The sequence below is a fragment of the Tyto alba genome, unplaced genomic scaffold (genome assembly GCF_018691265.1).
Source record: "Tyto alba isolate M040663 unplaced genomic scaffold, T.alba_DEE_v4.0 Super-Scaffold_41, whole genome shotgun sequence".
NCBI lineage: Eukaryota > Metazoa > Chordata > Aves > Strigiformes > Tytonidae > Tyto > Tyto alba.
The window spans coordinates 827,718-854,903 of NW_024881317.1; the positions used below are offsets into that span (position 1 = coordinate 827,718).

Here is a 27,186-nt window from a genome sequence, read left to right on the forward strand (position 1 = left end):
TATTTACATTAGACAAACATTTCCTTTCTCAGTGTTCAGATTTGCACAAAGTATATCCAGAAAGAACAAGCTTAACAGAGCAGACTTTAAAACCTGTAACTCTCCAGCTTCACAAAGAAGCAAAATTTGCTGTGTTAGATTTAGAATGTGAATCTACACTGCCATCTGCAGAAAGCAGATTGACAAATTAATTGGCTACCAGCATAGCGGCAATTAAAAGTGCCAAAATGCAAATATTGGTATACAAGTATGGTATAGAATCAGGTGGAAAAGAGGAAGGGATATATATGCCAACACCATTATCACAGCTGACAGGTTCTGCACAACGTATGCTGTGTCTCATTAAAGGAATGTATTTTATGCTTTATTCCTTCAGTGTCTTTCTTCTCCTTTTAGTGGGAGAACGGGTGCCCTTCTGTTTCTCTCACATCCTCTCAACACCTGTTTGCCACTTTTGCAAGAGGTACTGGGGTTGTATCATGCATCTGCTGTACCACCAGCTCATTCCAAACCCTCTGTCTGAGGTGCATGGCCACTCAAGTTGAAACTGCTGTCACAGAAAGACAAAACAAAACAAAGCCTCAAAAGGCGGTGGTGACTTGCATGCCTGGCTTTGTCATGATCTGCTTCCCCTCACGTATGAGAAAGCAGCTGCGGCCTGGTGCTGTGAGCCGAGCCACATCCTGAGTGTGGAAGGCAGTTCTGCGTTTCAGGCCTGTTCTGTCTCCCTTTTGCCCTGTGACACTTATGTGCCCTAGTGACAAAATACATTAATGGTGCGTGGGAAAATCTGATTAAGAATACATGCCTTAGGGTACTCCTTATAAAAGAAAGCACTAACTTCCTCACATAACTTCGAACACACCCCGCGTTTTCTCAGGAAACGCCTCTCAAGAGAAGCCCAGAGAGGCCTGCTCCGCTCCCCCCCCCCCCCCGCCCGTTATTTCGCCTCAGATGCGCAGCCCGATCCCTTCGGGGTTCCGGCGCCGCCGGCGGCACGCCCCGAACCGCCACCACCCGCCACAAAATGGCGCCCCTCCGCCCAGCCCGAGGGCGGCTAGGCTCTCGCGAGAGCGCGGCAGGCTGGCCTCGCGAGAGCCGGGCAGGCGGAAGGGGCGTGGCCCCGCGCGGAGGGGCGGGGCGTGGCGCCGGGCCCGCTGCCGGCCGGCGAGGAGGGCGGGCGGCGGAGCGGCTGCGCTTTCCCTCACCCTCCGTTCCCTCCCCGCGGGACCGGCAACGGCCACGGCGGCGCGGGCAGGGCCCCGTCCCCCTGCGCGGCTTCCCCAGCTCCCCTCGGCCGCCCCGGGCGGGCAGCCCGCTCTCCCCGCCCCCCCCCCCCCCCCCACCGCCCTCAGGGCCGGGGATGCGCCCGGCCCCCCGCCGCCCTGAGCGCGGCCCTTCCCGCCCCCGCTTCTCCCCTCTCAGGTGCGGGCCGGGGCGGTGAGCGCGGGTGGAGCCCCCATGGTGGGCTTCGGGGCCAACCGGAGGGGCGGCCGCCTGCCTTCCCTTGTCTTCGTGGCGCTGCTGGCCGTGATCGCCGTCCTCGCCTTCAACTGCTGGAACGCCGCGTCCCGCCAGGCCCTGCTGCAGGAGGAGGTGGCGGAGCTGCAGAGCCAGGCCAAGCGCACCGAGGTGGCCCGGGGGCGGCTGGAGAAGAGGAACTCGGACCTGATGGGCAAGGTGGACTCCCACAAGAAGCAGCTGGAGCAGAAGGAGGCCGACTACAGCCACCTGAGCAGCCAGCTGCAGGCCAGGGACGGCCAGGTGAAGAAGTGCGAGGACGGCAAGGTAAAGCGGAGAGGACGGGCTGGGGGGGGGGGGGGGGGGTGCCCGGGGGGCACCGCTCGGGCTCACCCGCTGGCGGCCGGTGCCCCTGCGGCCCGAGGCTGAAATAAGCCCCGGGAGGCGCCGCGTTGGCAGTGGCTGCTGTTGGGACGTTTGCAGTGCGCTCGGGTTTCTGAAAGCATCCCGGGAAAGAGCTGAAAACGTCCAGCAAAGGCCGTGTCTGTGCGCTAACGAGCAAAACACCTCGCTGTTTCCAAGACGGCTGTTCTTAATTTTTTGTTGTTGTTGAGCTTTAATCCTGTGCTGAGATTATTTGATCTTTCGTGATTAGTCGGGAGGCTATACACAGCCTTAAAACTACAGTTGGCTTGGCCTCAAGGGAAATTAAACAAGTATAATGTGCCGGTGTAGCAGCCCTGAGCTTGTTTTCCTTGTCTCTCAAAATGCCTGGCCCATCAGGGTCTGGTTCTTATGCAGCCAGCATATATTTGAAAAAAAAAAAAAAAAAAAAAATCTTGTTGCTGACATAACTCGTCACTTTTATTACCTGCAAAGAGACAAGCTAATACAAAATTCAGCTTGCCCTTTTATGTAGAGGTGGCCCTGGGGCTTCTTTTGTTGTGGAAGGGAAAATGAATGAATGCATCAACTTTCACTGTTCCACTTTCATAATCATCACAGGCAACTCCTCACAGGGGAGTTAAGCAGACAAGTTCTTTTACTCAGTTGTGTATGGTAGTGTGTACTCTGTTTGCATGCAGTTCATAATTCTGCTAATTAAACACTGTTTATCACAGTAGGATTTATGGAAATATCAGACTCTCAGGCTTACTACTGGCTGAATTTGTCTTTCGTATCACACATTTGATGAGCAGGATAAGAAAATGCATTTGTCAGAGAAAAATCTGAGTACATACATGTCTCCTTACAGAATTAAACTCTTTCAAACTGATTAAGTTTGTATTAAAGTTATGTTTTCTTTCCTACCGAACCATTAAAATTAATACTTTTGTGTGTTCAATGAACGTGGTTTTTTACATTTTTAATTTTGTTTTTCTGAGATTGGAATAAAAAGCGTGATTAGGTATGTAATGATGGATACCAGTGCTCTCCATTGAAAATAAATGCAACTAACACCATTGTGGTTAAAAATATTGTGATACTATTAAATCTAATTAAATTTATACATAAGTACTCTATATAAATATCAAAATAGTTAAGTCTGAGTGAGAGAAACTGAACTCAGAGAAGTTAGTTTTTAACAAAGATGCTTCCCCTTGTAAAAGACAGAGAGCAAGTAGTTTTCTAAACTGCTGGGGTTTTTGTTCTGCTTTTGTATTGTTTGGGTGTTTTTTTAATTGAATTTTTACAGGCTGAGGGGCAGATAGGTTTAGTTAGTTGTTTGTTGCTCTCTTTGATAAAAGCAAGCATCCAGAGATGGTAGTAGCTTGAGAAAGCAGGCGGTGGCCAGTCATGGCACAGAGTTGGAGCCCCCTTTCTCGGGCTGTTGAGGATGGTAAAATAACATGGGGTCGTGGCTGGGCTGGGCAGAATTATGGCAGAGGTGTGCTGAAGGTCGAGGAATGCACTGAAACTGCCTCCGAGCTGCAGACTGTTGGCGAAGAGGCTCAGGGCGTTCAAGGGAAGTAATGTAGGTGGGTGTTTGTACTATGGCTGTTCTCCATGGAGGTGAAGTTGATTTTGTGTTCCCATGAGTTAGCCTGTGTTCACCGGGCAAGGAACTTGTTTCATGTGTTATCGTAACTGACTGCCAGGTGTAAAACTCTGCTGGTGGTGTCCAAGCAAGCTATCAGTTATTGGGTTGCATGGCAAGGCTTTCTTTTAATACAAGAAATTTGTATTGCTTTTTGAAATCTGTGATGTTTTACTGTAGGATACCAGTAGAGAAAATGCAAGTGTGAAGTCAGGGTATCTAGGAAGGGTTACTGGAAGCCAGAGCCTGCTCTGATGCAAGTGATACAAACTGAGGTGCTGTTGAGCTGCACCTTCCTGCTGACCCTGGTGTTCTCCATCAATCTGGCTGGTCTTTGAATCTCTGAGTCTGGCATCTCATGGGGCAGAGCAGAAGGGGAGCAAGAGAAATGTGGCTAGTAAACCTCTCAGATTAATTTTATTGCTAATTGTATGCATACTGCAGTATATACCCTGTATCTTTGGTCTTTGTTCCAGAAGCTGCCATTTGAGGTCATGCGAGCTAGTAGCTTTTAGCTCTTCCCGTGTTCAAAATGTTCAGTGTGCCTTAATAGGCAAGTGTAGCAGTATGTTTTATTAATAACCAGTCACTGTCCCTTTCTCATTTTCTCCCATGTGAGCTACTGTCATGTTCTCAGTGGCAACAATCCTATTTTTTTCTAAAAAAAAAAAAAAACCCAAAACCTTTAAGTGACTGTACTTTAGAGAGTACAGAATAAAACTCTGCTTTAGAGAATGAAGATCTGTTACAAAAAAATAGTGAGTTGTAGGCATAATGTGTCTGACAAAAAAAGGTTTAAACGATAATTTTTTTTCTCTCAAAATAGAATTAGGCAAGGATGTTCTTTGAACAGACTGCTTTTTATTAATGATCTTAGTCCACCTCTGAAACACAGGAGCTATAATAAAACACCTACGCTGGTAATTGCCAGGGTATCGAGTGATCACGAGAGATCTAGGCTTACTTCATAGACGACTCATTGGAAAGATGCTACTCTGGTGGTTATCATAGTGTCAGTTCTGCTTTATGCTCCGTTGTCTTTAAGAGGTTCTTTGCCTTGTGGTCATGTAAATCAAGTGTGCAATTCCCAGTGTTGGGGCAACTTGAATTTCTGCAGGCAGCTTCCTCCTACCTCAGTGATATCAGTAGTCAAGCCCAAACCCTTGTCTCTCTCCTCCCTCCCCTGCATGCGTAACAAGGCAGTCACACTGCACCAGAATATTGTTTGCTCTTATGAGCAGATGCAGTAGCATGACCTAGTGTCTTGTGTTCAAATAAAAAAAAAAAAGAAAAAAAAAGCCTGAGTTCTTGAGAATTCTCCTGTTACCTTGTGAGGAGCTCGTGATGGTCTGCCGGACCTTGGAAAAAAACAGGAGTTCTCTTTTGGAGCTCCTCTTGGGAGGCAAACAGGGCTAGTGGTTGCCTTGACGTTTTGGGGGGGGTGATGCATGCAGAGGTAGCGCTGGTTTCCTGAGTTTGCATGCTCTTTTGCAGCATACCATGAGGATACTTTTTTTTTTTTTTCATTGCTTTACACATCCCTTTGCAATAAGCTCAATAAAATGATTGAATGACAGGAATTTGTGGTGGAGAGCTTCCAAATGGCAACCATCCAGTGTGTAGGGGTTCGTAGCTCTGTATGTGCTAGTGCAGCTCTCGGGAGCATGGCTTTCTCATTCCAGAGCTATTGCTGGCCATGCCAGCTGTGTAATACAGCCTTGCCCCTGAGCTGGTGCCTAGAACTGGTGCTTCGTAGGATGAAACTGTTTAGTAAAACATCCTTGGGAGCAGCCGGTTGTGTGCTTTTTTTGCCAGAACTCCTTGAGAGCGCCTCGGTTTGCACCACTGTGGCTTTGCAGCAGTGATGTTGAGTGCATCTTCCAATCTACTGCATGTCCCTGATGATCACAATGTCATCTCTGACGCTGTTCTGATTGCTTGATGATAGCACTGCCTGTTCTGAAAAAGGCAGTTAACGATAGTAGATCATGGAATCGCAGCATGTAGACCCTTGTGCAAACAGACTTTTAAACAGCTTTCCTGTGCTGCTCCAGCACATGTCCTGGCAGTGCGTTGGGACTGCCCAGACGCGTGAAGCTGCGCAGAGCAGTTTGGACACAAGCAATTCAGAGGGTGTTCTTGCTAGGTAAAGAAATGACTCAGAGGGAAATATGGGTGGAGGTTTACAATTTACCGCTTATGCTGTCGGAAAGCAGTACCACCTGTGTTCTGTCCTGCCATACATAGAGATAAGCTCCAGCGTGTTTCTAGCTTTCTTTGCTTACATTGCCTTTCATTATGTGACAAGACTGTTAGAGTTCAGACAGCACTGGAAGCTTGCCTTGCATGTATATAGCTCCAGCATGCACAGGACTTCTGGTGTTTTTCTTTTCCTGTGCAGAGCTCACTGGGCTACAGAGAATTCCTTTTATGCATCCCAACTGCTTTGGGAAGGATCTGAGAAGCCACTGAGACATATGAACATCACAAATAGGTCTAGACTCAAGGAGGACACAGCTCAGAAGGAACTGGACTTGAGCCATGGTTTGTGGAGTGTGGTTTTTTTTGCATGTGTAGGTGGAACAGATCCCATGAATCATAAAAAAGCTTCGTTGCTTTCTCTCCTTCAGATGAGGGACATTTGCTGTCAGCTGAGCTGTTTTGGATATAAATTCTGTCACTTTTCTCTGAAACTCAAAATTGCCAAAATGAAAGATTGTGCGATAAAACCGATGCTATCTTCAAATCAAACTCCTGTGAACAGACAGGCAGCCCTCCCCCAGCCCATTGCAAGTCAAATGTTTTATAGGATGAGCAGAAGCAACCCGGTGGGAAGGCTTTCTGTAGTACGAATTCTGATAGATGGAAGTTTGAAAATGGAACCTGCTACTTCCCAGCATCTCCTTTGTTTCTAGATTTATTGGGTTCTGGGGAAGAACTGCATTAAGAGTGGAAGACAGGAAGAAACTTGGTTGTTATTGCCAGTGGCTTTGCAGAATAGGAGAAGATACTTTTTCGTTAACACTCAACAGTTCACTCTTTTTGTATCCGTTCCCCTGTCCCCATGTCCCTTGATGCAGAGCTGACAAGTTGGGCGCCTGTTGGAATAGAAAGGCACTGCGGTTACGTTTGTCTTGTGCCTCTGTGTGGAGTCCCCACTGCGGGGGGGTTACTTGTTCTTTTGAAATAAAGCACAGGAAGTCCAACACAGGCTTTGTCTTAACTGAGCATCCTTCTTTGGCGTCCTGTAACCGGGGTGCATTAAATGTCTTGATGGGCAGAGCACGTGTAAGCGCTTCTCAGATGCGTGGCTCTAGCATGCCAGGAAGGCTCCTTGAGTGTCCCCGTTGGGTGCTTTTATTTTGCCTGGTATTTCAGAGCAGTGTGGTCAGGGTTCTCAGGTTACCAAAAGATTGCATCATCTGCCATTCTTTCTATTTTTCGGGAAAAGCCTTGTGAGGTGGCTGGGCGTTCCGGCGGGTGACGGTGGTGCCTCTCCAGAAACCCTCTTGGCTCCTGCTGGGGCCCGGGGACAGGGTCCGCTGCCAGGGCTGAGCCAGGAGACTGCAGGCTGGCACAACCCGAGCTCTCCACGGAGCGCTCTGTTTCATAAGGAGCCTCTATTATGTGACTGGAGCTCTTGGATGCGTGCCTCCGTGTACGCTCTGTTCTGCAGAAAATCACGATTTCAGCAGTTCTGCTGTGGCCGTAGTTCCTGAAGTTATAAACGCCTGCCACAACCCATCTGGGACAAACTGAATCAGACGGCCCAGAGCTCGAGTGCCTCGTTTAAAAACAAAAACGCTACATGAAACGTTTTTAAAGAAATGAATAATTTGATAAAAGAGAAGGCAGAGGTGGGTGGAGGAAGTCTTAAAGTAAGGGCACATGTCGTCTTTGTTTGTTTTGACAGGAAATGTGGGTGACTGACTCATACATTGAGCTGCAGAATCTGTGTGGGAGCTGAAATACCCTGTGTGTGTGTGTGTGTGTGTCCTGCCCCCTGGCAGAGTAGGTGTGTTCCTCCTGCATTTTGGTATTCCAAGAGGTAATTCTGACCTTGTAACCCAAGAATGACAACCCTCTTTCAGCATCTCTTCTAGAGTTACCATTTATATTGATCATGAAACTACAAGAAAAATAATTACAGCACCAGTGCTGCCTGATGACAGTGGTGGGGTTTTTTCACCCTTTCTCAATGTGTTCTGCATGTGCATCTTTCTCTTAATTTCTGCTATTTTTTTGTCTTTACATATGTCTTTATGTAAGAACAAGACAAAGCATCTTAATGACTTTGTGTACATTCATTTCTTATTTATTGTAACTGCTATTTTTTCCTCACTAAAAATACCAAATTAAAAGCTGTTGTGGAAGTCTACTGATGTCACATTCTCTCTTAAAAATAAAAAGTGTGTAATTAATATCAGGTAGCATCACAAAAAAATTTACTTTAAATGTACGTTAGGTAAAAATTGTTTTTTTTCTAATGATGCTGTGTGCTTATTTTTATACACTTAGGCTTTGACATTGGAAATTCACTGTCTCCTTCTGCAGTATCAGAATGTGGTGTGTTTATTTTAGTCCTGAGAGGATCTGCTTTTTTGATAGAAATACACTCTGGAAATAAATTCAAGTCCTTGCTAGCAAAGCCTAAATACAGTGTTTAGGTTGGTGATCTCACTTACAGATAACTGAGTATACATTACTTATATTTACAAGAACTCTGTATACGTTGTTCTGATAATCCTTCACATATGTTGTCTTTGCAATGAAAACAAATGCATTCGAGTCTTCGCAGTCTAACCCCTCTCTAACCTGCTGATTGTCTGTATTTATGTAACTGTTTCTTCCTTTCAGATTAAGCTGCAGAACAACATATCCTATCAAATGGCAGACATACACCGTTTAAAGGGTAAGGAATTTATGGCCAAACAGGGCTTTGGAAGACTGTGGAGTTGTGTATTTTTTCACTGCCTAGGTACTGCAGAATACATTTTAAATGAAAGATCAAGCGATGCGGGAACATCACATATTGTGAAATTTCGTTCTGTTTGTTTATTACCTGCTCTGGCTTAGCCTAGGGTTGGCTCTCATAGACTTCACTGTCTACGGAAGGAACATGTATTCTGGCACTGCTTATTTCCAGGATATTAGAATCATTTTTGTGACCAAATACACATTTTAGTATAGTTTGGATCTGCAATGTTGTGATACTTATGTTGGGTTAGAAAAGGTCCAGAAAACATCTTTTAAGGCTGATCTATCCAGACGTGATTACAATGCCTGTAATCTTACTGTGTGGATTTCAGAGCGACCTGGGACAGCTAATGCCAAAATTTGAATGTGCCTGCAGGCAATGTGCTTGGCATTTCTGCCTGTATCTATGTAGTTGCAGCTTAAAATATTAGGAAGCTTAACAATTACTTGTAGTCTGAGGAGTGGGGAGGAGGGCTTCTAGAACAGTTGTGAAGATAGAAAATATGTATTGGTTTTCTTGATAGTGTGAAGGTACCTTCTGTTGTACGCTTATTGCAGAAAAAGAATATTTAACCAATGTGCTTAAAGTAATCTAGTAGTACTTGTGTTACTCAATAGCAGAATCTTTCAGGAAATTAAGGAGATTTCCAACAGATTGGTGAAATAGCATTGTGTAAGTCTTCTGAATAAAAGGTAAAGAAAAATTCAGGTGTTTTGGCATAGTATCAGAAGAATTGTTCTCTAATTCATACTGACATCTAGCAGACATGAGTAAATTGGCATCTTTTTTCAAGTTAAAGAAACTTTAAAGTGTACTTAGAAGAAATAACATAAAACTTGAGCAAATTTTTAACCTATATAGCAATATTGAAAGTTGTATCAGCCATGGGGCGTTTTTTTCTTATATTTCTATATTCATGTTGATTTCTGTGTTTTTGGTCTAGAACAACTAGCAGAATTACGTCAGGAATTCATTCGCCAGGAAGATCAGCTTCATGAGTACAAGAAGAACAATACTTACCTGACAAGGAGGCTGGAATATGATAGGTATGTCTTCAAGAATGTTAGCAACTGTAGGTTTGTGTGTGTGTAATGGAGATCTGTATTTATTAAAAAGTGCAAATTAATCCCGTTCCTGTTAATCCTCAAACTTGAGTGTACTCGCTTGGTGGTATGACTTTGACTTAGCTAGTTTTTTGATTTTTAAAGTTCTGTTTTTTGGGATTGTTCTACTCCTCCCCCAAAGTGAGATATGATGTAAGAAAAAATATGTCTGTCTGGAATTTTTCCACATTGGACTATTTTAAGTCAGTGCATTTTTTTATAACATGGGAATCTTGGTTAACAAATACTTGAAAGAGTTTAATCAACACAGTTCTGTATGCTACCAAGGTTGTTAATTGCTGTTTCTCTAAAAGTGTAATTTTACCTTTTTCAGCTGAAGCTGTGAAAGCATTGTGTATATTGAAATTTTAAGTTGACCTCAGCCTTTTAAGTTTATGAGGGAGAAGCAGGGAGAACAACTACTTTAGAAGCTTTGAGGAATGGGGGAGATAAACCCTTGAGAAAGAGTTTGAGAATTTCACACACAAATATTCTTTATGTGCCATGTTGAGTGCTTGTGGGGGGCGGGAGTTTTGTTGAATTGGGTTGATCTCTGTGTGGCTTGTTAGAGAAGTTGGGACACTTAGCTGTGTCATTCAGATCTTGTTACTTGAGTTGGTAGGAGTAACTGATAGTAGTGGTTGTGCATCTTCTGTGTTGACAGCCTTGGGAGATAGATTGCTTTCCTGGTGGAATTAATATATGCTGCTGACAGTTTAACTGTGAAGCTTGACTTTTCGGTTGCTTTCCAGGTTTTGGAGGAAATATGTTCAAGGCCATTCTGTTTATTTTACTGTTTTTCTGCTCGGACCCTTCCCTGTTTTTTCCAGTTCTGCTTTCTTTCTGTATTCAGTCCATTTCCACTCCATACACATTTCAGGACAAGGCTTTTTGGGCAGACTATGCTAGTTATATCTCAGGTTTGGCTTTTTGTGCCACTTAGTATTTTTCCCCTGATTTGATTTATGGGAGAGCAGTTACAACAAATGAAATGTAACTAATAATGTGTTTCTAATCAAGTCTGCAGTGTGGGCAGCAGATTAAGGAAATGAAACTGCAACATGAAGAAAACATAAAGAAATTAATGGACCAAGTTGCGCGGGAACAAAAGGTAATGCACAGCTAAGTTTCTTTGTTGAATTAGAAGAGCACAAAGTCTGCTGTTTCTTTGACTCAGCATTCCAGATACACGGAGGCCTTGGACGTTTCTCCCCTAACTTTTTGTTAAATGTTGTCCTGAGTGGCCCTGAATGGATATTAGTGTAAGAACATCTGCCTGCTTTGCTCGGTTAGTGAAGTAAGCCTTGAAGACCAGGCTTAATTCTTTGCTCTGCTGCAGCCTTTCTACGTGACATCATTGCTAGGGATTTCAGTTTCTTCTCTGTAAAATGGATATTACTTTATAGCTCTCCAGGGTAGGATCTGTGTTCTTACAACCTTACACAGGTTATTGCAAAGGGGAACCTGATCTCTATTGAGGCCTTGAGGTGCTAATGTGATGCAAATAAGGATGGTATTTGAATGGTATCAAGGGTGTAATTATTTGGTGCAGGCTATCGGTAGAATACGGGCCTCTTTCCTACAAACAGATGAAATAACTGCTTTTCTGAAAATTGCATTTCCTTTCTTTGTCTCTGTTTACAAACATTTCAAGTAATAAGGCAGACTTAAAAGTAGAATTTGGTCAGATCTTTTCTTAAAATCCAGAGTTGTTTCGAAGTCTGACCTGAGGCTTAAGGCCAGTGATGTCTTGACTTGTTTGTGTTATACTGAAGAGCTACATATGCCAATAGAAATGTCACACAGCCATGCTGTATTTTACATTTTCTGTTCAGTTTTGTGTCCGTACTTTCATCTCCTCCCCTCAGGATATAGAGGACTTCTGCTGTTGTTTGCTTTGGTGATCATCTGATTCCTAAATGCAATGTTTGCTTACCCAAAGTAATCTTTGAATGTGAGGGTGCTTGCTTTGTAATTTTCAGGGATGTGCTTAATATTGGTTCCTTATGAATTTGTTGTAACAGGCCACACAAAAAATTCAGTCCAGTAAAGACAGTGAAGTAAGTCCCAGTAATGATGACCAGGCAATATCTAAGACTGTTCCAGAGGCAGAAGATAAAAACACAGTAAAGAACGAGCAGCCTTCAGATCATGTTGTAAATGGCAAAGGTATTTCCTTTTTCTTGTCATTTCTGACAGATAATGGGACAATTGTGTTGCATCCTTTGCTATCCTGCAGAATCATACATCACTCTGAAGTAGAGCAATTAATTAATTGGCTCAGACAACTTGATTAGGTGCATGTGACTGTACTAAGTTAGAGCTTATAGGTATCCAGAGATTGGTGTGTCTCTTCTCTGGGTCCTTTAATGAAAGTAGTTTCTTGTGCGGTTTGGTGTTCACTTTGTTGGCTCATTTGGCATCTCCTTCCTCCTGTGGCCAACTGTGAACTGCGGGTGGCCTCTCCACTCCCTCTGAGATGTGTCTTGGGGTGATCTGGGAAAGGGGCACGTTGTTGGAGAGCTGGAATCTGCCCAGAGGAGGTGGTGGGGCGGGAAGCCTCAGCTGGGTCGGCAGGAACAGGGGCCCCGCTGGTTATCGGGGGCTGTACAGGAGGCTCTAGTGAGTAACTACTGAAGTTGTTGTCTCCCTGCAGGCCTCTCTGAAAGGGGTTGCCTTTGTTTCTACTTCTTGTGCTGCTGAATCAGCACCTTTTTGTATCGGTTCAGTGTCTGTTCTGGCCAGCTTCTTGCAGCAGGCATCTCTTACTCTGCTACTAAGAGCAGTGCATCCGTTTCCCATCCTTTCCTGCAGATTGCACGCACTTTGGGAGTGCTGCTCCAAAGCAGACTCCAGTGACTTTGACAGTGCAATAGGAGGAGTGTTGTAGTTGCGTTATCAACATGGGATGTGTTCCGGGGGTAAAGGAATTCTCTGGTCTCGGAGCCTTCCACAAGAGGGAGATTCGCTGTTCAAACTTCAAGGTTAATAAGGCAGAATATCCTATTCTTGTCTTACAGAGAAAATCAAACCAGGAGGAGATGCAGGCATGCCTGAAATAGAAGATAATGATCCTGCTAAAGCTGAAGATACTCCCACTGGTTAGGAGAAATATTCTAATACTTTCACCTTTGGGTTCTTGGTAGCGTATATATTCTGCTTGAATACCATGTGTTTCACAGTGAATGCAAAGTTTTAAAATCTGTCTATGGTAATAAAATTCAAGTGGGGTGTAAAATCTGATAATTTTTACTGTGCTTTAGAAATTTGAATTCTCAAAACTGAATGCTTCTGATAATTGTGTGTCCCCTGCCAAATCTTATATTTTATATTTTCATCCATGGTTTCAAAATAAGAAAACAACAACAAAAAGGTTTACAGGCTTGTTCGAGGACAACCTGGTATATAGTGTCTGTTTCATGTTAATGCTTTTGTCCATGTATTTTGTTTTAGCTTTAAAGAAGCCACTTATTTCAGCTCCTAAAAGTGAAGGTGGTCAACCTGTTATAAATCTTCCAACTGAACAGCCCCACGCTCCAAATCTGGCACCAGGTAAAAAACTTATTTGCAAGTGACAAATCAACATTTTGTAGGAAACTTACCATTTAATATCTGCTATCCTGTCATGAATGTTAGATGTACATGGCCAGCCCCTTTTTCATGTTTGATGTGGTGACAAAAAGAAAAACGATGATCAATTTTTGCCGGATACAAGATTGAGTCTGGCTTCCTGAGGTTGCGGGTTGTACGATCTCTCTTCATACACCCCACCCCTCAATAATTTCTGAGCCTTTTGAGCAACTTCAGCCAAATTTGAGAGTTAGAAGTTTGGCAGATAAATGCTTCAAGATTTCTCCACTGGACAGTGGAGAATAATTGAAATTAGTGTTCCTCCTTAGGGGAACTAATTACAGGGCTTCAACACATCATCAGGAGTTGATTGATTTCTTGGTAGCCGGTTATATTCAGAGCTTCACCAGCGGTACTCTCACTTGCTCACAGAAACAGGAGGACACCAGACAGCTCACTTGAGGGTGATGTGGGGGAGGTTTAGGACATGAGAGAACTAAAAGTACTGTAGTGAAAGGGTTTAGGAGAATTGCAGTTAGAAACGACACAAATCCATAGAAAATATACTTAAATTTAATGCTCATGGATCAAGTCACTTTAATGTCAAACACTGCAAGTGGCACGTTCAAATACTGTCCTGCTAAAAACCATTAAATATAATGTACTCGTTATATATCTGTGACGTGACCAAACAGCATGAAGTTTTTTTGTTATGCTCATTATTGATTCATTTGAAAAAAGGCAACAGAAGTGTTTCTTAATTATTTTCTTCTTGCAGTGGATATATAAGCAGATCAGAATAACGAAACTAGCGAGCTCAAAGTCTGTATACGCAGTTAAAGTTTACTGTTTCCAAATGTCAAATATTTTAAATAGCTTATTTCTTTTTGTTGTTCTGAGGTAGTCCTTCATTTTGACTTTTATTAATGAGACAACTTAAAAGATAGCAAGTGAAAAGCTTGCTTTGTTGAATTGAGAGTTTATCAACAGAAAGTTGGTGAGAATTTCAAGGGGACCAGGGTTTTCTGTATTTCTTGGTTATGTAGTCCTGTGATGCTGCTTATTATTTTTAGCATAACTTCTGTGACCTGCTGCAACCTTCTCCTCAGATCATAGCTCTTGAAACAATAAATGATGCTTAGTAGATTTGAAAAGCAGAATCAGCGGGAGGATAAAAAAACACATAACCGTATTATTGTTCTGGGTTTCATCAAGTGCTTAAGTACATACGGAAAATCAGCTGAGAAGGTCACGACTTAGGATTGATTATGTATTAAACTGTGATGAATTACCTTTTGCAGTAACATTGTAGCCTTCTTTTGGAACCATGTAAAAACCCAACGTGCTTCCTCATTGTAGGTTTGCACAGTGATGATGATGGAAATGCCGATATTGCGAAGCAGATACCTCCAAATTCTCTCCAGCACTTAAATTTTGAAGAAAATATGGAAAATCAGAAAGAACACAAAATTGAGACAGACCATATAAAAATTCCAAAGAGCAGACTTAGTGACTTGCAGAAGATGAAGCAAAGTAAGTTGGCCAATATCATATACTTTGATATACTGAGAAAATCACTGCACTTTCTATCTGTTATAGTGCCTGTCTGGGAAGTAGGAACCGTTATGGCAGGTGGCCTTCTGGAGAGTAAGCCCGAAAAGGAAGGTTGTGTGTTGCTCTGTAAAAGATATGCCTTAATGTGTCATCTTTCATATATGTATATTCAGTCATTAAAAAAATTATTTGCTTATAGGAATTTAAAATGCTTTTGGAAATTACTACACATTTCAATAGATTAAGTCAAGACTTTTGATACATGCATGGTACGGAGTTACTTATATTCACACTGTGTCACTTTACTAAAATACGGTATTTTGCACAATAGCATAAGAACTCAGCCCTTACATAGGGGGTCTTTGTGGTTGTGTATGTGTATTGGCCAGAAGTTCGTTCTTCTGTGTGAGGAAGTTTTCCAGAAGCCCTCTCAAGGAAGAAGCCTTCAGACAGGAGCAAATCATTATTTGTTTATGGTGCAGGATGGTGGTAGCACAGCTGAGGCTTGGTGGGCAGGCAGCAGGTAAGAACTTGCAAATACACATACAGCTGGCTGTGTACAGCGGGTTTTGAGATGCAGCTCGACCTTGCAGCTGATGTGTAACATTGGGAGAGAGTTTATGCCTACAGTGTTTGGTTTAGCATCTTCCTGTGCGTCGTGGTTTAACCCCAGCCATCAACGGAGCACCACGCAGCCGCTCGCGCATACCTCCACCATCCCCGTGGGATGGGGAGCAGAACCAAAAAAAACCAAAGTAGAACCTGTGGGTTGAGATAAAAACAGTTTAATAAATAAGATACAATAATAGCAATGAAAACGAAGATAACGAAAAGCGAGAAATAAAAGCCAGGAGGAGACAAGTGATGCCCAGTGCAGTTGCTCACCAGCCGCTGACCGATGCCCCAGCAGCGATCCGCCCCTCCTGGCCAGCCCCCCAGCTGATCTACTGGCCATGACGAGCTGTGGTATGGCACAGCCCTTTGGCTAGCCGGGGTCAGCTCTCCGGGCCGTGCTCCCCCCCAAATTCTTGTGCACCTCCTTGCTGGCAGAGCACAGGAAACTGAAAAATCCTTAATTTAGGATAAGCCCTACTTAGCACCAACTAAAACATCCGTGTGGTATCGTCATTATTCCCGTACTGACTCCAAAACGCAGCACTGTACCAGCTACCGGGAAGAAAACTGACTCTGTCCCAGCTGAAACCAGGACACGATAGGAACATTATATTGAAACAAGTTTCTTATGGTATCAGTGGAAATACTATGCTCCTAAATATGAGTATAGAGTATACTGACTAGGTATACCTTAACCTAGTTATTTTCCAAGAACTGATTCCAGTTGTTTAGCATTTGGATGAGGAAGAGGCATTTGGCAGAAAAAACATCGTGGTGAAACGTATTTTCTTGTTTTTGTTTTTGTGTTTTTTTTTTTTTTCTTGGTCCCAATAAGCTTTTTCTTTATTTTATACAGCTATTATAAATTCAACTTTAAATTTCTTTATATCCACAGCTAAGTAGGCTTTGGTAACTTAGGTGTTGGTTTCTATGATTAAAATCTGCCTGTACTCCAAGATGGCAAGTTACGGCAGCAGAACAGCCATCTTCCGAGTCATGAGAATGGGGAGGAGAAAAAGGGATTCTATTAACACAGGAAGCGGTGTTAGTTCTGTGGATTGGATAAACAGTAGGACAGAAATAGTAATTTTGTTGAAGTAGAATCATGGATTGGTTTCAGTGATCAGTGAAAAGAATTCTGAAAGCTAGGGTCACTCTCAGGAACATGAAACTATTAATTAATTTTTGCCATAAAAGGTTTCATTTGGGAAGTTCCCTTTGTTAGAGTGAAGTTGTTGCGGTTCCTTTTCATGGTCTAGAACTCAACTGGCTCTCCTGTAGCTTTGAGAAATTGCAAGAGGTTAACACTTTCTTGCAATCTCTTAAATATTCCTTGAACAGCAGAGAAATACGTCTAAAATGATACTTTATTATCGTGAACTGTTTTAGTTGCTATTCTGAAGCAGAGGTTGGATTAAAACAGGGCCTGTGAGCACACAGGCAGATTGGCTGGCAGGTAGCTGCAGGGGCTGTGTGCCATGAGGGGTGTACGGGGTGGGGGGGTTGAGCGTGTTCTCTCCTCCTCCCCCCAAAGGGTCAGAGGCTGTCGACTGTGCCGAGCCTCATCCGAGAGGGGTAAGAAGCTATCCAAAGTGGTTTCTGAACCATTACCAACTTTGGGAGCAGTACCATCATACTGCAAGAAGACGTCTTTAAAAAGGGAATGGAAAGAGGATTTGAGGAGTTCTGGAGAGCCAGCAGCCTAGCTTTGATACCTGGAAAGGTAACTGAACAGTCTCAGTTGGTTTGAATACAGTACGACAAGTGGTTAACACGGGTTTTTTTCAAGAGCAGTTTGTGTCAAAGTGATACGATCTGAAAAGTATATATTCAAAGAATGACAGCAGTAGAAACAGGGATGTGAGTTTGTCATAGGCAAATTGCTGGAGATCTGGTCAGGAATAAAATGCTCTTTGGTGGGCACACAACTTTAAGAAAAGAATATTCCAGGCATAGGTGTGACTGGCAGTTTTACTTGAAAAGTTTCTGTGAGGTTTATGAAGCTGCATCCTTTGCTTGGCTTGTTTGGTCTTTTGAGTGCTGAATGATAAACAATGTATGAGACTTGGTTTCAGCAACATGAGAGTTTGTAAACATAAAAGTAGTCTGCAACTAAAAATGGAGAATTAGGTGTGCAGAGGAAGTGACAAAGGGCAAGTGAGCAGTTCAGTCAAAGCTGATGTGGCCAACAGTGGATATTGGTCACTAACAGATGTTTGAAGTGAGGTTTTCAGTCTGGGATGTGTTAACCGGAATGTCAAATAAGATCATAAGATGGTGCAACTAACTGTTTTACCTAGTGCTTGTGGGGCCATCCTCTGGCTTTAAATATCAAAGAAAGATGATATGAAGCTAGAAGGAATTCAGGGGAGAGGAAAAAAAAAAGAAAGTAGGGTTTAGTATGAGGGGAAAAAAGCCTAAAAAGACCAGGGTTGAAGAGATAGGGAATGGACATTGATTTACTGTTGGGGCTTGGGTGGTGGGTTTTTTTTTGTTTGCCTTTTTTTTTTTTTTTTTGATGGTGTTTTTTTTTGTTTTGTTTTTTTTTTGTTTTTTTTTTTTTTTGTTTTGTTTTTTTGTTTTGTTTTGTTTTTTTTTGTTTTGTTTTTTTTGTTTTGTTTTTTAAGAAACAGATCATTAGGAAAGGCTTCAGTTATTTTAATACCATTCACGGATCTTTCTGATGAAGTGTGGGTAGGTGTATTCAGAATTGGCACGCAATCTGTGCAAGCTTTTCTTCCGCTCTGTGTATCCTGAGATTTGCAAGACTATTGAGTTTATTGAAGGAGCTTCTTGAAGATCCTCTGCTTGTCTGTCTGCGTGACTACTGCTGAAGTGACAGGGCTTCATATTTCAGTTGAGGCTTTTAAATGGATTGGCTGTCTTCCCTGGCAGTGGATTAAATGATGGGGGGCCTAGCTTTGAGGGCAGGAGCAGCGAAGGAAAAGTCTCTGTAGGCTGTGAATGGGTACCTAGAGTCAGTCGCCATCACCGATCGGTCTTTTCCTTTTCTCTTTGCTCCTTCCCAGCTGCAATCACTTACACTGTACACTGACGAGGCAATGAGGAGAGGCTTCCTCTATCGCGTATGGAAATAGCTAATCCAGGTTTGGAGGGGAATTATTTCCTGGTTGGTCAGCAGTGGCTGCTCTGGAAGGTCCATCGGTGATCAAGTGATCCCTCTGGAATAGCGGAGCCCGGCTCTGGCACCTGGCTTCTGCTGGAGGCGATTGCCTGGCTGGGGTGCTGGTTACTGAGCACTTCAGACCTTGCTGTGCATCACCCCGGGGGATGAGACTAGGAACCATCATTGGGCAGGGGATCTGCCGTAGCTGTCCGGTCTCAGAATCAGAGAACTTCTTCCCAAAAGACTTTTTTTCTCTTTTAATTTGGTAGCGTAGATTTAAAAAGCAGCTTTGATACCTGGTACAGAGATGGGCACATTGTGGCTGTTTGGGTTCAAAAGAAGCAGAACCTGAAAGCGACTGCAGCGGCGTCACTATTTGTGCTCTTACCTGGTGTCCTGCAAAAATGCCAGGTGCAGCAAACCTCCTGTGCACGCTGCTGTTCCCAGTTGTCCTGGAAGCAGGTCCTGACTGGTGAGCATGTGGGCAGCTGCTCCCAGTGGCGCGTTTGTAGGGATCCAGCTTTGAGTAGTAGCACATGTGGCTATTCGAGATTCATTTTGGCGAATGTTACTTGCAGATTTTAGCATCAGTGGCATCCTTACGGGGCATCTTGTGCTTCAGGACACCGTACTCCACTGTGCCTCACGTAGCCAGTCACGCAGCGCCTGCAGTGCAGACACTGACTCGGGCTTGGAGTGCTTTGAGAGATCCGCACCGCTACCGGGATTCCAGATCTTACCTGTCTGTTGCAGAAAGCAGTTGGTGCAGTGCTGGGTCCAGCTACCTGCGACTCCTGGTTGGTGTTTGCCTGAAGTCTTGGTATCCCAGGACCATAATGTGAGCCTCGTTTGTTAGAGTGTCGATGTTCTCCCGCCGTTGTGTGAGCAGGCATCTGCTGCCCAGGTCTTTTGTTCGCCCGACTGCGCGCCCAGGCAGTGGAGTTGCTGTCAAGCCCGCCTAGCTCAGAACGGCTGCTGGTGAGATTCGTGTGTTCAGCCTTTCCTCCCTTGGCCTGAAGTAGCTTGAGCTAAAATACCAAACGCTTAAAGCAGAGTGAAGCACCTGTAGGGAGGAGCAGCTGCATCCTGAGGCTCTGCTGGGATCTGAGCTCGCTGGGGTGCTCAGGAGAGCTCCAGCTCACAGGGCTCTGTGCCCGTGCTCTGTGTCCCAGGAGCTCTTCCTAATATTTTAACCTTTCCTTCTGTCAGCTTAAATTTATTCAGTACTTGTTTGTCACAGTATTTCTGGCATATTGACAGGCTTTTGTTTTCTGTAAGTTAAGTGCATTCAGTTGTCTTTCCATAGCTTGTTTTATATTTAACATGTGCGAATTGTACAGTTCTGTCTGCATTTTATATACAATGCAGTGTCCAAAAATACTCAATTAGAGATGAATAGAGAATGAGTAATATATTAAACTCTGGCTTTCTAAACAGATGATAGTTTCTTCTTGCTTATTTTATGAAAATAACTGAAGCTTCTGTTTCTGTACGTTTTGAGCTGCACTAGATGTGATTCTTCTGCTTTTCTTCCCCACCCAGATAAGGACTATGCTACTGTTTCTGTCTTGATTTTTATATACTGCCACATATATGATAGTTTTCATGGTTTTAAGAAATAATTTCATTTTTACATCTGTCCATTGTAACCCCAACCTCCTTTTCAATCCTAATGTTGTAATCCTGTTCTTTAGTTTTACTTCTCTGTTTAATTGCTTCCACTGCGAATCACTTAACATCTGCCTTGGCAGACTTTTTTCTCAGTCCACTTCCAGTCTGTAAAGATCGTATCACACTTGAATACTTTTTCTTTTTTCATTTATACAAAACCCCTCTGGACTTGTATCCTCTGCAGACTCAGCGTTGCATTCTTTAGGCAACGGGCAAGCAGACGGAACTGCATTGGATTTGAACAGACCTCCTTGGATCCCATTAAATACCAGCTCTGAACTTGACATCACACCATTAATCTTTCAGTGTGTGCTTGGTTGACTGTCTAGTCATTTCACTGTTCCAGCTAATTCTCATTTTTCTAGTGCATTGTTTCAATATCTGGAATTATTCTTAGTTCTTTGCTGGTAGACAAAAATACTGGATTCAGAACAGTTTGAAAACTGTTAAAGCTTACTAGGAAACCAGAGTGTGAAGCCAAATTAATTAGGTAGTTAAAAAAATCAGTTCAGAGGTTCAGGGCAGATCTTTGCCAGATTTTTACCCTTGACAGTATGGTGCACACGCTGCAGACGTTACTGTATACAAAGTCAGCAATGCGTTGCTCTGTTGTGTGTAGGAAAACGCCAGTCCTCCTTAGAAAAAAGTCTAGATACAAAAACTCCCACGGTATGCTCTTCAGCATGTTAAGGAAACTTTTATTAATGTTTGCAAGTAATCGAAGATGGAGGTTTTTGCCTGGGTGCTCACTCCAGCTCTTTCCTCCAGAGTGAAGCGTGTGACAATGAGAGCTCACGAGATCCGGATGGCTGAGTACAGCCCCCCTGCACGGAGGTGCTCCAGGAGCCTTGTTCTCCCCCCGCCCGAGCCCTCTCCCTTCCACCCCCTCTCTCCTCCAGCTGAACCCACTCCACACCCCCGACTGTCTTTACCTCTGGTCTGCTTTCGTTTAGAATCTCCCTATTTCTTTCCTCTCTGCTTCTGACTTAATCCTTTGCCTACTTCACAGGCCGATTCTTTGATGAGAATGAATCCCCTGTTGATCCGCAGCAGGGTTCTAAACTGGCAGATTATAATGGGGATGATGGGAACGTGGGTGAGTATGAGGCAGACAAACAGGCTGAGCTGGCTTACAATGAGGAAGAGGATGGTGATGGTGGAGAAGAAGACGTCCAAGGTGAGCTTGGGCCTTATCTCCATCCCATTGTGATAAAATCCACGCTGAGTTTACTTGTTGAATTTGTGTAAAGCCTCGCTATTTTTAGCTGATCACAAATTTCTAATGCAGAATAAAGCCCTGGTCAACCTTTAAAATTCGGTCTTGCTCCCCGTTTGAAAGCCCTGTTACAGCAGTTTCCAGCGAGAGGCTTTTGATACCCCATTTCAGTCGTGTATACAGTTTCTGCTAGGAAAATCAAGACACTTCAAATTTCAGAAATGGTTTTGTTTAAAACCCCAGATCTGCTATCTAGCTCATTGGGATGTAATCTTTGACATTACTAACGCCATTTTCAAATGCAGAAGTGCAGTTCTCCTGACTGCTGCTTTTGTCACACCTGCCTCGGGGCGGTGTGCGATGAGCTCCCCGTTAGAAATTCCGAGTGTCATTTTGGTGCGTTGTACACAGATTCAACAGGCTTCTGGTCTTCTTTGCTAACCAGACCTCAAGGCTCGTTAATCCGGTGCTAGCCTAATCACCTGTGCTTGCATGCTCGCCACCTCTTGTCCTGCATGCATTTCAGCGCGTCGCCTCTCCGTTGCTTGTCTGCCATGCTTCTGCCACGTTGTCTGCCGTTCTCCACCCAGCTGTTTGGTAATACTCTGTGAAAGGTTTGCATGTCCGCAGGGTGGAAATGTTGATGTGAATGTATCTAGTATTTCCAATTCAGGAAAGTGTGAAATAAACGGGGGTGGGGAGGTGGGAGGGGCAGAAATCAGCAATCCCGATTGAAGTTCTACAGGCACCCTGATTTTGATCCTCAAGTTTTTTAGCTGGTAGATTTTCAGGCATGTACTTAATTGTTAACCAAGCACAGTTAATGGGAATAGCTGATGGAAAGCAACTGATTCCTGTGGGTTTGCATCTAACTATGCAGCGTAAGCATTTTTTGGCTGGGTTGGTAGCTTGAAACTCATGAACAAGCCAAAGAAAAGCATGGATCAGAACACTGGGCAATCAATTAACTTGCTGATAAAAATGAAACTTCTGTTGCTGCTCGGGAAGATGTGGCCTGTTCTGTTACACTTCTGCTCAAAACTAGCAGCGGATTTGGGTCACGCTGGGTTGCTGATGGCCGCTCTTCTGGACAGGCGGTGGTTGGGTTGTAATTTGCCTGTGCACGCCGGCTTCCCAGTGAAGGCACACAGGCACACACAGCTGGCTCTGTCTGCTGGGGAAGTGGGGACTCGCTTCTCCTGGCCGCGGCCTTGCGGTGCCGAGGGCAGGGTGGCACACGGCGCGCGTCCGCGTGGCCACGCTCCGCTCCGCAAACCGAAGCACTTGGCCAGGTTGGCTCTTTCATGTTTTTCAGCTCGGCTCCCCCTAGCAGGCCGCGGGCCATGCCCGGTTCCTCCCACTAGTTCCTTAGCTGGGCTTCCAGCTGCCGTGCTGGATTTTCCAGCCAGGGCTGGGTGACTGCAGGCGAGTCTGGGGCAAGTGCCTCCATGGGGCTCGGGGCAGGAGCGGGCCGCCCCGCCGTGCTGCTGAGCTCTGGGCCCCTTTGCTGACCCACGCCCGTGCGCTGCGGCGGCTTTCCCGGGGAAACCAGTGCCCGGAGTTAGTGTCACGCGTGCCGTGACCGGCTGCTGGTGCGGCGTGCTCTCTGCCACCTCCAGCGGGTGGGTGTGGTGTAGTAGCCAGTGGTGGAAGAGTGTTCGGAACCGTAGAGATTGTGCTTCTGTAGCTTGCTATGCAAGGGATATTTTGGAAAAAAAAAAAACAAACAAACAAAACAAAACCAACCAACCAAACAAAACAACAAAAAAAACCCCACAACCAACCAAAAAAACCCCAAAACAAACAAGCAAACAAAAAAAAACCCCAAACAAACTTCTAACTGAGCGTGGCCTCCTAAAACTGTTTGCCATTTAGATGTGGTACCTGTCAGTTTGCTGCTCTGGTGGCTTTAAATTTGGACTTGGTGAAAGTATTTTTTTTTTTATCAACCCCTCTGTATACCTCTGTAGACATAATGGATTTAATGTCTGGTAGTAAAGATTGGAGCGTGACTTCTGGAAGCCTTTTCATAGAGAACAGTCTGAGCAGCGTATGCTACTACCTCAGATTTAATTTTTCAAGACCTTTATTATGTTGTTTCCCAATAACTTGTTGACTTGGTTTGATGGAAGGCAGACGGCGTGGCAGGCGGTACTCTCAGAAGTAGCATTTTGGAAAAAGTGTCTGCTTTAGTCTTTACGCTAATTTGTTTGTAGTGTCGGAGAGAAAAGAATCGTGGGAGTTTGGAGGGAGGGTGGTTATAATTGTTTAGGGAAGTAAAAAAAGCCCTGAATTTCTGTGTAAAAACTATTAGAAAAACATCACATGATTTTTGCATTGGGCTGGAACAAAGCACGTGGCATGTGCAAACAAAGCAATTGAATTAAACATGTTCTTTCTGTTGCCACTAGAAGCGTGTGGGCCTTAGATTGAAATTATCAGAGGAACACACACACGTTTGAGCTCATGAGAACGCCGGTATCCAACCCAGCACTCCTCCTCCCAGCCCACCTGTTTGAAGCACAAGGTGGTGCTTAAAAGTTGCTGGCTTCTGCCGCAGTACATACGGTTTGGTGGTGGCCGGGTGGCAGAAATCAAGTGATACCCAGGTGCTGCATTAGTCGCTCCTTACCAAACGCACGTAGGTGAGCTCCAGCCTCCCGGTGCTGGGAGCAGGTTCCCGTGGGGTCCCTCCCTCCCGTGCAGGCCGATGAGTAACCGCTGGAAAGCGCAGAAGCTACGGGCGGCTTGTTGCCTGGTAGAAGACTTGGTGAGGTTAAACTGTGCTTTCTGTTCTGTGAACAGGCATCCTTCCTGAATATGAAGGAACGCGGCTTCCAAAGGCAGGAAAAGCTTGTTAATTGAAACAAACTGAAGTTTTGGGGCTTTATTGCTTCCTGAGGGAAGAAAGCTGGGGACCTACACAGGGGGGATCTGAATTATGGCCGGCAGAATGCAGAATGGTAGAATATATTTTAAAGTACCATTTGAAAAAAATACCGAATGTGTATTTTCTCAATGGATTTTTTCGCATATGCTATCGTAAATGGTTATGCTGAGGATGCACAAGTGTGGGTGTTTTTATTTTATTTTACCATTTTCGTGAGGCTCAAAAACCAAAACCCAAGGAGCAGGAGTCAGGAAGTAGGACAGAGCAGAGAGGTGGAGACAGCCAGTCATTCGGGATCTGAAAGACCAGCTAAAAACCTCTTCGTCCTCCCAGTCCGGGACGAAGCTGTGCCCCCATGACCCCGGGGGGGGCAGCGCTGGCCCTGCCCGGCCCCCGCCCCGGGCTGAGGATGCCCAGTTCTCCCAGTTCTCCCAGTTCTGCGTCCCGACTGCTGCGCGGGAGCGGGGCTGGCTGGGTTTGTGGGGGCTGGGGAGGGCGGCGCTGAAAAACGGCTTGGTGATTCTTCAGCAGCGGGGAGAGAAACGGGGATTTCCACTGATGCGAGGTTGGGAAAGGTGGAGAGCTGCTTTTTACATGCTTGTTTTTGGAAGCCTCTCTTCAAATTTTACCCTCAAGTCTGAGATGTGAGGTGGCAGTATGTAAAAACGTTGACAGCAAAGTCAATTCCAGCATTAGTAAAAATCCCATCACTGAAAAATGTGCTGTGCCACGTTTGCGCGAAAGGTATCACCTTTCAAATCCACAGAGAAGGTGGGGAAGGTATCCCCTCAGCGTGGAGGGGGCCTGCTGCCTCCGCTGTGCCAGCCCCGCGAGGCACCCAACCTTTGCAAAATCCGACAGTGGATTAGTTCTGGAACGGGTGAAAAAACGGCCCCGTGGCTTTTCCAAAGTAGCTGACTTTGTAGTTGGGCTTTGCGGGGAGAGGTTGAAATCTTTACGGGCGGGTTCTCCACGTGGAGCAGTGGGCCCAGGGAGTTCTGCGATCTCTTCAGTCAATGGACGGCTGCAACAGGGTGGGAGGGAAGGGGGAGGCGCTGCCCCAGCTGCTGCCAGCACAGCCCGGGGGGCAGCCGCAGGCCGGGGCCCCCCCTCCCCTCCCCTCCCCTCCCCTCGCGGGGTCCCTGCCCGCCCCAGCGTGCTGGGGAAGCGCTCGCCAAGGATTTTTGTCAGTAGTGTCGCATCAGGTTTGACGGGCGTTATTTGAATTGCAGATGATGAAGAGAGAGACCTGCAGAATGACCTGGTGGATTATGGCAAGCCCCGCTTCAGCGACGGCGTGCTTTGAGGCGTGAACGAAGCGGGAGACGTGGATGGGGAGAGATCTCAACCGCGGAACTTGAAGTGCTGCAAAACTGAACCATTTTTACTTTAGTGTTTCTTACTTTAAAGGAGGCTGGTAACAAAACGCGACGAACGTACTCAAAGTCAGTGAAGTAGCAGAAGGAAACAGTCCTGTACATATGTACATAGTTGTACTATTGCAAATTGTATTAAAACCACATTTTTGTTGTTACATTGAGCCAATTAGACTGTACCTTATCTGTAATAATCTTTACATTTAGAACCGGTATTATAAATACGGGCTGACTTGTTTCTGCAATTTAGAAAACTTTGTAAACTGGAGAACTTGTACAGTTTGTATCTCATGTAAGAAATACACTGTGGAAGCAATGTACAGCCAAAGGACTCCTTTTCTACAGTAATACCTGTATGAGCAAAAATACTCCTGCTTTCCTCATGAGTGCCGTGTTTTTGTATTTTGCAGGTGAGCTAGCGGTTGAGAATGAAAACTGAACGTTTAAAACCTTGCTCCTTCCTTAATGTAACTGAGGGAAGGCTATGACAGTCTTCGGAAGCAAATACCGTTTCAATTCTCGTATCCAACGACCAAATCTCGTAGCTAGAGCTGGAAATCGGTGGTCTTAGAATCTTAAGAATTTGATACATCCTGAAGAAGCCGTGCAACTAATAGCTTATTTTAAAAGGTAATCTAAATAATTCAGCGGAGCTTGCAGGAGACCTTTGGGCATGTGCTGAAGAGAGCAAGTGTGTTAGCGCGGGCGAGGGCCCAGCGCTCGCCCGTGCGGGCGTCCCGCTGCCCCGCCAGCTCCCTCCTGGCGCAGCCGCGCCGCTTCAGTTGCAGTTTAATACCTCGACGCAGGTCTCTCAACGTCCACCGCGTTCCACGTTTTGATTTTTCTATAGCGGAAGGTTTGTAAGTTAGATACTTTTTCTATTCTGTGTTTAAGCACTTTCTGAATTTTACGGAAATGATTCTGTGGATCTAGTCGTGGAAATTACGATTATTAACCCAGCCTGCTTCTCCACAAGGGCTACTGTGACAAGAAATTACCGGGCCTCTGACATGGGTGATTGTACTTTCTCTCTGTACTCAGGTTCCAGTTGGAAGTACCAGTGCAGGTTTGCTTGATGCCTAGTTGGTGGACCTTTTCAATAAATTTCAACGGTCATACAATTACGTTTTTTTTTTTTTTTTTTTTTTATGGCTACAGCAATCTTCTACCAATACGTCTTAAATATACAAGAAATAAAAATTCCAGATTCTGGCAATGCATCTCAAGGGTTTGGTTATTTTGTTTCAGGCTTGTGCTCTTCATTCCCTACTCCTGGGAGGCGGGAGGGGGGGAACAGCCCCTTGCAGGGTGTGATGTACTTTCAGTTGCAAATAAAATGCTGAACCTGCTCAGAATTAGATGCCGTACTAATACCACAAGCCGAGTATAAACTTGTACCAGGACTCTTAAGAATAGCAGTCTTCAGTAAATACTGTATTTAAATACTACAAATTCTTTTGTTTGTCTTAAAATGTAATTTCACCCTGAATTAGGTGTTAACTTGATTCTTCTAATGAAAGCAACATTTATGGGTTCTAATAAATTGTTTAAAGTATGTGAGGGTTCTTGCTTTTTTTTTTTTTTCCT

The 27,186-nt window shown here is 44.6% G+C and overlaps 1 protein-coding gene across 2 annotated transcripts; it reads left to right on the forward strand.

Annotated features, from left to right (window-relative positions):
- The first annotated feature begins 1,102 nt into the window (after positions 1-1,102).
- Positions 1,103-27,154, forward strand: GOLM2 (golgi membrane protein 2). Of its 2 annotated transcripts, XM_042803928.1 has the most exons (10): positions 1,103-1,788; positions 8,357-8,411; positions 9,421-9,523; positions 10,601-10,691; positions 11,605-11,749; positions 12,601-12,681; positions 13,034-13,132; positions 14,510-14,683; positions 21,127-21,294; positions 25,456-27,154. In XM_042803928.1, the coding sequence occupies exons 1-10, from the start codon at positions 1,462-1,464 to the stop codon at positions 25,527-25,529; spliced, it is 1,317 nt and encodes a 438-aa protein (XP_042659862.1). In that variant the 5' UTR covers positions 1,103-1,461; the 3' UTR covers positions 25,530-27,154. The 2 variants fall into 2 exon arrangements, with proteins under 2 accessions (XP_042659862.1, XP_042659863.1); XM_042803929.1 differs by lacking the exon at positions 21,127-21,294.
- Positions 27,155-27,186: the final 32 nt, after the last annotated feature.